This window comes from Rhinolophus ferrumequinum, chromosome 20 (genome assembly GCF_004115265.2).
Source record: "Rhinolophus ferrumequinum isolate MPI-CBG mRhiFer1 chromosome 20, mRhiFer1_v1.p, whole genome shotgun sequence".
Classification (NCBI taxonomy): domain Eukaryota; kingdom Metazoa; phylum Chordata; class Mammalia; order Chiroptera; family Rhinolophidae; genus Rhinolophus; species Rhinolophus ferrumequinum.
This window is the reverse complement of record NC_046303.1, coordinates 33,157,765-33,170,649: the sequence shown is the minus strand read 5'-3', so window position 1 is coordinate 33,170,649 and position 12,885 is coordinate 33,157,765. Positions and strand designations below refer to the sequence as shown.

The following is a 12,885-nucleotide window of genomic DNA, read 5'->3' as shown; positions in this document are numbered from 1 at the left end:
TTTAAGTGTCCACAACCATTTTCAGCAACTTTCATTAATCTTTGAGATTCTGACTTTCTCTGATAAAGGACAGAGACTTGCCCAGAGTTGCTCAACAGTCAGTGGCAAAATGAAGAGGGCTTAAATCAGGCCTTGTTTCTCTCCAGCATTTGGAGGGAGATGCATTTAATAATATCCTTCTGTATATGACTATGCGACACAGAGAGAGTGAGATGATATATAAGTGACAGATGATTGGCTCCAGTAGTAAGATTTCAATTTCCTATCAAGTTTTTAACTGGGGTTGTATCTTCTTACGTAAATCTTTCTCAACTCATACAGTTTCCTATGGTGGAAAACATTCATTATAGAACAAACAGACCCAGTCTTCAGCCCCGAGGAGAAAGGAAAACATGACAGATAAGGAGAAAGGAGTGGAAAGGCATCCTTCAGGGCATCTGAGTAGCTCTGAAGCCTCCAGCCTTTCTCAAGGTGGGTGTGATCAACTGGCTTGTCCATTTAATTTAATCCTTTTTATTTTCTGGCAAGAATAGAAGATTTGGAATAGCTTTTGTTTACATTATGATTTAAAAAGAAAAATGAGTTGTGTACATTTATTACATTAAAAAATCTTATGTTTCAAATATGTCCGTGTGTGGAAATACACGTGGTATGAGGTTAAGTCAAGTAGGTAACATGTTGAAGGTCTCGTATGGGGAGAATCAATCATTGGAGTAGACGTTACTATTGCAATCACACATTACCTAAACAGTGTAACTCAGATGTGGAAGTTTCCTGAGAAGACTTTTTACGTGGCCTCTAACCCCTTATTAAGGCTTTTTGTTGCATTTCTCTAAACAGATGCCATTTTACTGTATGTTAACAGGTAATGGATGTTCTATTAAAAGTTTGGAAGAGAGACAGGATAATACAAAGGAAAATTTCATGAAAATTCCCTTTAGGATTTTCTCCTTCCACTCCCCAAATTTGCTCTCTAGGCATCAGCTCCCACATCCCATGTATTTGCTCCCTGGCAGTCTCTCTAGTCTGCACGCATTTACTCCACAGATATACACTGAGTACCTACAAATGGCCAGCAACAGCTTTCAGGCACTGAGCACAGAGCAGAAAACAATACAAAACCTCTGCTCCCATGGACTTTGTAATCTATGTGGGAAAAGAGAAACAATAAATAAATAAATGTCAGGTAGAAATAAGAGCTATGAAAAGAACTCAAGATAGAGAGTTGCATCTCTCTCTCTCTCTCTCTCTCTCTCTCCTCTCTCTCTCTCTCTCTCTCTCTCTCTGTATTTGGGGGAGTGAGGTTATACTTTATATAAGGTGGTCAGGAAAGGCTTCACAGATGAAGTGACATTTGGGCTGACACCTAAAGGAAACGGAAGGGGACCATGCTATTATCTAGGAGAAAAGCAATCTAGGTAGAGGGAACAACCAAAGCCTGAGGTGTGAGTGTCTTTGGCCTGATCTAGGAAGAGCAAGGAGACCAGTGTGGCCAGAACAGAGTGAGTGAGGGGAAAAGAGGTAGGAAGTGGGATCACATAGGTGTTGGGTACGTGGGGAGATCATGGTGCACCTTGTAGGCCATTGCTAGTACTTTGACTTTTATTCTGAATGAAAAGAAGGCTGTGAACGGATTCTAAGCTTCCGGGGACAGGAGTGGAAGCCGGGAGGCGAGGTGGCAGGCTATGCAGACAGTTCAGGCCAGAGCTGATGGTGGGGTGGAGCGGGGCCGTTGTGGGGCTGCTGAGAAGTGACTGAACTCTCGAATAGTGTGAAGGTGAAGCTGCCAGGATTAACTCATGGACTGGATGGGAGATGTGAAAGAAAGAGGGGGTCCACGGTGGTGGCAGATTTGGCATAAGCAATTGACAGAATGCAGTTGGTATTTACTAAAATGGAGAAGTGTGTAAAAAACAGGTTTAGAGGGCAAAATGAGATGTTGGGCTTTGGACATTGTGTATTGACGGTATGCCACTTATATACCTTAATAAGGGAAATAAGTATCTGAAAGTTAGCTGACCCCAGTCTCTCTCAGAGGACATTACCAGCAACTTCTGTTGTTTCTTAAGTATGGTCCTTGAGCAAGTCTCATCTTGCCCCAGTGTGCCAAAATAAAAATCTTTGTGACAAAAAGAGGGCTCTTCCCAGGGTGCATTCTGCTATTGAGAAAATAAAATTTTCTCCATCTTATTATATCAGCAACTTTATACTTGATAGTTCCCAGGCCAACAAAAGGCTCTACTTATTGCTTGATTACCCTTAGCTGGGCAACTTGCATATCCTTCACGTGCATGTCTCATTTAATCCTCAGAAAGCCTCCTGAGGTAGATAATGTCATTCATGATGAGACACTGGAGTTTTGAAGGTGAATTAATTGCCCAAAGTTGAAGAGCCAGGACCTAAAACCCAGGCAGTCTAATCTCCTGAGGCATTGCTAACGGCCATGCTACCCAGCTGCCCATGTCACTTATAGTGGACTCACCATCAACGGTGACTTGTATCTTCTGACGAGCTGACAGAGTTCTGTTTCCGTGAATGTTGACCTTCACGATGTAATTGCCTTCGTCAGTGAACTGCAGTGGGTTGATGAGCAGAGATGCATTGGGTGGCATCATGGTGAACTTGTGTCGGTATTCCAAGTCGGGAACCACAGACTTGTTCACAGAGCCCAGTAAATATTTAGGCATCGTGTGGGGTCTCTCAATAGCCATATGATCTGGACGTCTGAGGCTGAAGTGTGGAATCCATAGTGCACAGGGAGGTAGAGGGCCTGACCCCTGATGCCATGGACGGTGTGGGATGGCACTGCCACCTTCAGCCCCGAGCAAGCACCTGTCACAAAGGAAAGGAAAGCAGTCAAGACCCTGGGCCACATTTCACAACCTAAAGAGGCAGTGCAGAGAGAACCTGATCAGGCGATAATCCCTTTCAAAGAAGAAACGCTTCTAGGTACTGCACATTCTAGTACGGTTACCTGAAGAGGTAAATATTTGTCTCTGAAACCTGCATTTTAAAAACTCCCACCCAAAGACTATGTCGACTGCATGACTTCTTAAAAGGCAAGATGAAAAGGAAAAGCAGAAGTTATTATCTATGACTGTTAAAGAATAATGGGAAAAGGAGAACTGGGAAAGACTATTAGTTCTAAAGTCCATGAAACATTTAAAAACTTTTGAAATTGTGACTGTATTCATGTCTGAGTCATCGCATATCCTGATGAAACTAGGTTTTGAGAAACATTGAGGGGCTACTTCCTTCTAAGACTTCCTCCAAAGTCTTTTGAAATGGCTGATATTCCATTATCGGAAGTTTTTCCTTTGAGCTAACACCTTGCCAAATGCAGCTATCCCAAGGCAAGTTGGTATGAAACCATTATCAGTCATGATCAGTCATTCCTGTGCAGAGGCAGGAATCTGATTGGAGTGTTTGAGAAACAGCCAGAGGCAGGAGCCCATGGAGCGGAGTGCCCGAAGAGGAGCAGGTAAGACAGGAGGTCAGCAAGGTGGCCGCGGCCAGATCAGGCAGAGCTGGAGGGTCATGGGAAACACTTCGGCAGTTTTTGCGCTGAATGAGATGGGGGTGTAACTGGAGTTTTGTGAGCAGACAAATAAGATAAATGATCTTATTTATTTTATTTTTTTTAGGTCTAGTCTAGCTGCTGTGAGCACAGACTGAAATAGGGACAAGGGCGGGGTGGGAGACCACCCAGAAGGTGATTGCAATAAAGAAAGCAAGAGATGACCATGCTGTAGAGCAGGGTGATGGTGAAAGAGAAGGTGAGAGAAGGTTGGTGGTGCTGAGAGGATCTGAGGACCCACGGAGGGTGGGATAGAAGAAATCGAGTCAAGAATGATTTCAGGTTGTTGACCTGATCAACTGGAAGAATGAAGTTGGCCTTTATCAATGGACAACTAGTAATTCCATCATGGGGAAGACTGTGAGCAGAACAAGTTTTCTGGGAAGATCAGGAGTCCGTTTTGGACATGTTCCTTTTAGCTGCCCATTGGACATCCAAGGGGGAATACTGAAAGCGTATACTGGGCACGAAAGCCTGGTTAAAGTGGGTTTAAGAGGGAATGAGGGTCCTGGAGGGCCTTGGGCGGTGAAGCTCTGCACAGTGTGTATCCCTGGCTCCTGGTCTCCTGCTGGCCTGGGTTGTTTGGGCCCAGGTACTCACTGTTATGTCTGCAGGTTTCTTTCTAGTTGCTGGCACTTTGAGATTTCCCCATCTTTACCGTGAGCCAGGATATATTGTTTTACTTTATCTAGCATTTCTATGTATTTGCAGTTGAGAAGAGAGTCTTCCTTAGTTTAGGCTACCATGTTTCTAAAATCCTAATTAAAATCTCTTTGCTTCACAATCCTCATTTTAAAAGTAGCAATATGGTGCCCACTTCATAGGAACATTGAAATAGTGGGGGAGGGAATGGAAGGAATTTAAATGTGAAGTATTTTGAACAGTGAGGGAAAAAAGAAAGAATGGAAAGGAAGTTGGAGACAGTGAGTATAGACAACACTTCTGGGGAATTTTGCTGTGAAGGGGAGCAAAATAACATTCTTTTCTTTTTTTTCTTAGGATGGATGCTGAACAGCATGTTAGTAGCTACTGGAATGATGCACTAGGAAGAGAAATCTTGATGAAGCAGAATACAGATGGATGAAGATGGAGTGAAATCCTGGGTGAGAAGAGATGGAAATTTGGGCACAAACAGAAATATCTTGCAATTGTTATCTCACAGAAAGAGTTTGTCTTCCGGGTGCTAGCAGAGCCAAGTATTCAACAATGAGAACTGCGGTGGAGAAAGACTGGCTTAGTTTATTATGAATGGTGCCATCCAGGAGAACAGGAAGCTATGGCTCAAAGGCCGGAACTCCTCCCCGGCATGTAGGTTACAGATTATGTAGGGCAAAATCACAAGACATCGTGGGATAGGGGCTCGAGGTCATGTTGGGTGAGGATTGGTTGGAGGCGAAGTAAAGGTAATAAATCATTTCTTCAGGTCTTGAGGACAGCTCTGAGGTCTGCTCTGGCGCCCCTCTGTCTGGCTTTATGGAAAAGTAGCCAGGGGTTCGTTCCACCTTAGGGTTCAGGAGCTGATAACTTAGATCAAGATATTATCTTTAGCTTAACAGAAACCCATACCTTGTGACCCTTAGTCATGGCAGGGCCACTGTCTCTGGTTGCCTTGCGGGGGTTAACGACTAGCGAGGGAAAGGGCTAAGGCTCACAGGGCATGCTGGGAAGAAACTGAATAGAGTGTTGAAGCTACATATTAAGTGAAAACCATACATTAAATCAGGATCCTCGGTTTCACAATTTCCGTTTTCTCATATACAAAATGTTTATCTTTGATTGCTTCCCCTTTTCATCGCTACTAGGAAGGGGATCTTTAAGCTCTATCTAAGTCTTGTTATGAAAAGCCATCGATATGAGGAAGGGAAAGGTAGCAAGGCCTGTTGTACGATGATTTCTTTGGAGAAACAAAGATGTGTGTGGGGCGGCTCCTATGAGGAATCAAGTGCTACCAACAGTAAATCTCTCTCCTCCCTTCCCAGGTGGACAGGTCAAACCAAAGATTTCCATGTTTTTTGTCTTTTATTAGCTGTTAGAGGAGTGAGACTGTTGGGCTAGCAGGGAAGTTAGAACAAATAACTTAGGAGGAGAAAGCACAGAGAGGAAGATCAGAGCTAGTTAGAGAGAGCAGGGCCCCTAGATGCTTAACTGAAACTGACTATAAGGACTGAAAGTTAGGTGACTCTGTGGGAAAAATAAATATGTCTTTCAGTTTCCTTGGGCTCTGTGTGTATTTGTGATTGACTTGTAAGATTTTTTTTTCCCCCCCTGGTAATGGGCTGTACCTGCATGTTCATTTTAGTGATTTGGTCCATAACAAACGAGTTACAAAGGTATGAGGATTTGCTTCTGTTTTCTTTCCTGGCAAGTGCCGGAATGTTAAATTTGTAGTTGTTCCTAATTTGAATCATTAGAAAAAGAACGAACTGGTTGCGGGGAATTCTAAAGAGGACGTAAAGTGGATTGCAGAAAAGGAGTAGTAGTTTCTGCAAGGAAATCATAAGAGAGAGAAGGGAAGATGAGAGAGTAAATCTAGGACTTAAAACTGGTGATGTCTGAGATATGGAAAGCAGAGGCTGACAGAATGGAATGAAGTTCTCGAAGTCATAGATTTATAAAGACACCGGGCATTTTAATGGGAGATCAGTGCAGGAAAAGATTCCTCTCAGTATATGTGTTATCTGTGCAAAACAACATGCATTTACATGCCTTTCATTGAAATTGGTGACAGGAAGCCCTGACAAGTTCCTGGTAAGCCATACGTTAAAAATTAGATTTTTTAGTACCTATTATTAGTAACTTATGTAAAATGCAATTTCCACCGTATTTATTGTGTTGCTGTCTTCTTTTTTTTACTTCAGTGCATATGAAAATATTTATGAGGGTTTCATCATTCATTCCTGATCTTGGACGCCCTTATCCTACTTCCACCGTATAGTCTTAAATTGCCTTGAAATAAGGGATTTTAGGAGCTTATTTTCTAAACTTGCAGCGAGATTACTGTATTTGATACTTTGATAAAGTTAAAAATTCATCAAATGTGAGATGTTAGTAAAGGACACATGCTTGGGACAGAAGGGGGACTGGTTAAGTGACTTTAGTAAGTCTTTATTCTCTAGACCTCAGTTTTCTCCTGTGCAACAGGGGTGTAATATTAGATGAGGTCTAAGGCCTCTCTTACTCTTTATGTTGTTGACATTCTGAGGTGCTTTTCTCAGGGTAGCAGCTACCGTACATTTGAAGGTAAAGGGTCCATATTTAACTGAGAGAGGGCCCAAAGAATTTTGAAGTATCGAGTCTCAGGTTTCAGTCCACTTATTACGTTGTCAATCCCTGGATATCCTTTAATAAATTGGCAAGTCTGTGTTTCCTACCAAGGAATCAAGGGGATAGTGAGCAGCCACATCACTGTCTTGACAGAATGCACTGGAAAAAGCTGCATGGTTGCTGACATAAAACTCAGTAGTTGCCTCTGATAGTGAACAGTTTGGTCATTGATTTACTGATCCATTTAATGCATTTCACAGCCCAACCTAGAAACCACGGCTGGACTGAAATGTAGAACTAGATGGCCTGAACGCAATTCTGGCCAGTCTGTTCTTGTCGTTCCGGGATGTCATTGCAAAAGTCCTTCTTTACTTTTTTTCCTTTTTTGAAAAGGATAAGAACCATTTCTTATCTACTTTTTTTTGTACTTGTGGTTGAAAAAGATAAACCGATATTGCAATATTCTGAAATGGTGCAATATTCTGAAATAAAAAGCACTTTATTACTGTGGAGTGCTAGCACGACTAGAATAGAAATGTTGGTGACTTTCAGATCTTCAATCAGAATGCTGGATCTTAAGTATGAAAAGACTGATTAGAGAGTCGACCACTGAAGTTATGAGAAACAAATTTTATTTAATAAAATATTAAGTACGAATATTGCAGCCCAGGTAAAAATGAAACTACTTTAGTAGAAAATACATTTTATATGCAATTACAATATTGTTTAAGGAGGGTAAACTAGTTCTTCGGGCCATTTTAGAAACTGCATCACACCTTAAATAATATATTGCCATTAATATCTGGGAATATATTCAATGCTTATCACATTAAATGATACAAAGTCATGTCATCTGAATTTTTTTCAAATATATATATGATTGTGAGAGATGGCACAGCTGTTAACAATAGCTGTGTGCTTAGGGTGCCTACACCATTTTTATCAGATAAATTATAAGTAGCAAGTTACAAGAATGTCATCAAGGAATAAAATTTTCTTTATACAGTATCTTATCTAAGCCACCTAAAATCTTTCCATTTTGCAGGAAAGACATGAACCTGTTGATATGATGCAATCCTTACTTGTAGTGAACTCTGGGGACTGGACAGATAATTGGATGCTTCCTCTACGTTTTAGGAACACATACTGTCTTGCCATTGCTGTGTTTCCCACTACAGATGTGATGACTCCATGCTGTCAAAACAATAGTTTATTAACTTAAAAAAATTAGCTTCGTTCTGAGAATTTTTCTAGTGCTATTTTGTAGTTGAATGAGAAAACCGAAAGAACTCAAACTATTGATTTTAGAAAGTCAACCTCTGTGTGAATAAACTTCAATAAAATGACATTAAATTGATGCTATTTTAACTTCCTTTTGATATTCCAAGTATTTGGACTTAAATGAAAGTTATTATTAGATTAACTAATACTTTTTGAATATGAAAAAGAAAAACTCTTACACATCCTGCATATACTAATCTGGAGAAACATCGTTAATACCATTAATAATCTGACATCAAAGTCATTGCCATAATCTCCCCTGTAGAGACTCCCGTCAACTACGGAACAACAGCATTTTAAAGGAATGTCCAGTGTTAAGAACACCTGAAGTCGTATTGTAAAATTTATCTATATTCCAGCAACAAATGACTCCCTAGATGAGTTTCACTGTGTTGAATATAAACATCAGACTTCACAAAGTGACCTCTAGCTGAAGCTCAAAATAGTTGGCATTTATTTCCCCATTATCATGTATGATATTAGCAACCATAACACAACCATTGTTGACTGGAAATAAACTCTTGCGTCTTTATAAAAAATAGAAATTATGAAGTTTTACTTTGAATAGACTTTACAAACTACATATTGGACTTCCAATTTTTCAGGTTTTTTTTCTTTTTTTAAAGAGAAAACCAAACAGATAATTCAATATTCCAAAAAAATTATAAAGATTTCCACATTACCAATGGTCTTCACAACACACTACCAATGGAACAAAGTAAATTTGTGTAAGAAAGAAAGTCTTAAGGGATAATAACTGCTTTAACTACTTATGAACATGCTAGTTCTCTAAAGTATATTTTAATTTAGTTGAATTCCTCAAGTGAATTGTCTCTAAGGTTTTCTTAAAGCCAATTACAAAAGCATTACTTATAAAATGACAGCAGTTTTGTTGTTATAAAATTAAAAATAAGTAGTGCACTGACAAATGATAGTTTCAAGTCACAGAAATATGCACAGAGATAAAAAGCCAGTTATGATAATTGATTTTTCTAAAAATTAAAAGAAAAAAACAACTAAAAATCTACATAGGTTTGAATTTGACAACATAAAATACTGGGACAATTACAACTATGGAAAACTGAAACACTTTTTAAAAAACTCTATAAACTGTACATTTCAAATATGTGGGATATGTACAACATTAGGTATAAATACCAATCCCAGTTAGAATGAAAACTGTAATGAAATACACCAGTGAAAGCAAGGGTCTCAACTAATGAAGAAGGCTAAAACTTAAATTGCTTATTTAGCTAAGTTCTTAAAATTTAAGAAATAAAATCATTTTTGAATTCTTATCTGTTGAATAGAAACAAGAAACTAACTTGACTTTAAAAACTGATAAATAGAAAGAATGAAAAAGAGAACATCTAGTGAAAATAGTGATGGCCTAGAAACAGTGCTAATGTTGGGGAAAGACTCCTTTAAACGCTAAGGATGAAGAGAATGAGGAAAAAAATATTCAGGTACAGAAAAACATTTTAATAGCCACTGGGCAAAAAGAAAGGCTAAAGGCATTTTGGAGAAATAATACTTTTTAAAGCATATTTCTTCCAATTGTGTATAAGATATTTTTTGTCAGTTTGTCACCTTTTTCCATATTTGATAAGATAGGTAATTTGAAATGAAGTAGAGCTAACAGTTTGCTACAATATCTTTAATAAAAACAGCAGAAAAACATTTTCATAAGTTGTTTTGATTTTCACTATAAGCAGTCACAAATTCATGGCCTATAAGAATATTTGCCAAAATGAAATATACTAAAGACTACCGAACCTATATGTAAAGTCTGTAAAAAGAATAAACTCATTAGATTCTTAGAATGTTTTAACCTTCTTAATGAGTCCTATTGACAATAACTGTTGTTCTAAGAAAACAGTAACCATCTATTTATTGAACCTTATTTCTCCTAATGTTCCTGTTTCTTTGCTGGAACAAAGTGTGTTACTGTTTAAAAGGTTCCGAGCTGTTCTTCAATTATCTGAGTGAATCTACAGAATAAAGTAAATATTTACCTTACGTCCGCAATTTAAAAAAAACAACAACAGCTAAAACACAATTCATGCTTGCCTTACCTAAGAGAAGGAGGTATATTTTGCACTGAAAGACCCCAACGGTGCTGCTGACGGGCTCCATGAAAGCATCCTGTCCCATGCATACAGTGCCCTGTTTGTAGTGACAACTTGGTTCATGGACCAGCAGCTGCTGGTTTATTTGCTAGGGAAATTAGCAGTGAGGTAACAGACCCTATCCTGCCTCTTGCTTCTGTGATTTGAATACAGAATGAATGTGTATACAAAGGACACACCGGGAGTGGGAACACCTGTTATATGTTCTGCAAGAACACGGGCTTATGACTTTCAGAACAGCTTCTTAGCAATTATCAGTAATTGTCAGCATATTTCATGAATTATTCTTAGTTACTAATAATCACATGAAGGAAAACATCCTTTTGGTGACTTTACTGAGAAACAGTACGCTTTCCTAAGGAGAGCATGTTGTGAAATTTCCTGAAAAACAAAAGCTGTTTTCCGATCATGCAAAACTATGGCATTATTTCAAAATTTAAAAAAATTTTTCTGTGAAAGTTGAGGTAGTGCATATATCTGCTAAACAGTTATAAATCATCATGAAGTCATTAAGTAGCATGTGAAAGTTCTACCAAAGAATCAAAACACAGCACCTGAGTATCTTTAAAAATGTGTTTTTCTATGTAGTATTTCCTCTTACAAATGTCTTCCATGATTTTATTGAATCTATGGATTCATGTTATTTTAAAAAGCAAACCACAGGTGGTTTCCAAGTGACACTGAATCATGGGCTGGCATAGATATAATGAAAAGCCTATGCCAACAGATAATACCGTGTTTCCCCGAAAATAAGACTTAGCTGGACCATCAGTTCTAATGTGCTTTTCTTGGAGCAAAAATTAATGTAAGACCCGGTCTTATTTTACTATAATACCGGGTCTTATATCATATAATATAATATGATAATATAATATGATAATATAATATCATATAATATAATATGATAATATAATATCATATAATATAATATGATAATATAATATCATATAATATAATATGATAATATAATATCATATAATATAATATGATAATATAATATCATATAATATAATATGATAATATAATATCATATAATATAATATGATAATATAATATCATATAATATAATATGATAATATAATATAAGATCCGGTTCTATATTAAATTTTGCTCCAAAAGACGCATTAGAGCTGATTGTCTGGCTAGGTCTTATTTTCAGGGAAATACAGTATCTGAGGCCGCATTTTCACAGCTGAAGCACAGAGGAAGTGAACCAATGGCCCGGAGCTCTTGCCTCTACTATGGTGTCTGGGCCACAGCTTTTCAGTTTGCTTGCTTTCTTCACTACCTCGGCAGCAGGCATTTTGAACACTTCTGCTTAATTTACTAAGTTATAGGTTAACCCTCATTTCATTTCATTTCATTTCATTTCATTTACTGCAAGGCTCTAGTCCAACCCTACCACTATACAAAATAAAAAGTGTATAACCAAATCTGCATTCAATCAGGCAAAATTCCTTGCATTAATCATTTTTAACAATAAATTCTCACTGAAGAAGTACAGTGATAAGGCGGGGAAGGAAGAATATTCTTTTAGCGTAATTAAAGGTAAAAAAAGTATTAGTAGTTATTTTGGAATCTAAGTTTGGAAACACTTTCTGTATTAAAGCTCCCAACTCTTCCAGAAGTACCTCTGTAGGCAAAGAAAGTGAGTGACTGCTGGAAACCTGAGCCCTCTTCAGAGATTTCTCCATGCTTCAGAAAAATGGCAAGAGCTTCCCCCCAGGTAATTACTATACCACAACTTTCTCTGTGCTATCTCTAAATCGTATTGATGTCTATCGAAGTACTTATCTCATTAACCTCAATTACTCTTACTGCGTGTTTATTTTCCCTCTGGGCTTCTTGAAAACAGAGACAGCTCTTATTCATGTATGAATCCTTAGCACCCAGCATAATGCTTAACTAGTGTTTTTGTTAAGTTCTGCCCACCCCCACCCCCCAGAAATAACCCCAAATGCTCCTTGGCCCATGTCTTCTGATTCTCCGTTCATGCTTAAGAATTGCATGTAAATTTTAATATTGAATTGGATAAAATTCAATTTGGAAAGTAATATGGAAGTTCTATAGATTCCACATAGACTCCCTTCACATCTTTGAAATCAATATTAATCTCCAATTGCCTTTATTAAATAAGCTCTTTCCAGTTTCAAAACCAATGCTGGCTCATGATGAAGTTTTTTGGGTCCTGTGCAAAATGAGAGAAAAAAAATGTAGTTTTTCCTAATTTTAAATTTACTCAACTTAAAGGAGTGATTTTTATTGCGTGTTTTATGTTTCTTTGGTGTTACATTTAAAATATCCTCTTTTCTGACATAGGCGATAACAGACGCTATATAAATAAATTATGAATAAATAATTGGTAAGTAGATAAGTAATGTTACCAATAAATAAATAATTGGTAAGTAAATGACAAAATGAATCATAGTTGTGAGCTTGTCACGTCATGGCACACATTAAAAAATAATACCTGTACGGCACATCTTGGTAAAGAGCTACCTGGCATAACCATGACAAAGCGCCCTCTAGTGGCAGGTGGTAGGCATAAATCTTACCTGCCGGAGTAATTTCTGAATTCAGGATGTTTACACAGGAAGCCTTACAGGTAATGTTAAAATATAACCTCAACTGTTG

At 38.1% G+C, this 12,885-nt stretch overlaps 1 protein-coding gene and 1 long non-coding RNA gene across 2 annotated transcripts in view; one reads left to right on the top strand and one right to left on the bottom strand.

Moving 5' to 3' along the window:
* Positions 1-10,336, bottom strand: part of HEPACAM2 (HEPACAM family member 2) — a 33,058-nt gene extending 22,722 nt beyond the window's left edge. The window contains 3 exon segments of the mRNA XM_033088009.1: positions 2,483-2,704; positions 2,707-2,832; positions 10,198-10,336. Of these exon segments, the coding sequence (XP_032943900.1) occupies positions 2,483-2,704; positions 2,707-2,832; positions 10,198-10,276 (427 nt within the window). The 5' untranslated portion in view covers positions 10,277-10,336.
* On the top strand, positions 3,336-5,494 carry LOC117012098 (uncharacterized). Its single transcript, XR_004421123.1, has 3 exons — positions 3,336-3,481; positions 3,645-3,776; positions 4,577-5,494. It is a non-coding gene; the product is annotated as an uncharacterized LOC117012098 (long non-coding RNA).
* Positions 10,337-12,885: the final 2,549 nt, after the last annotated feature.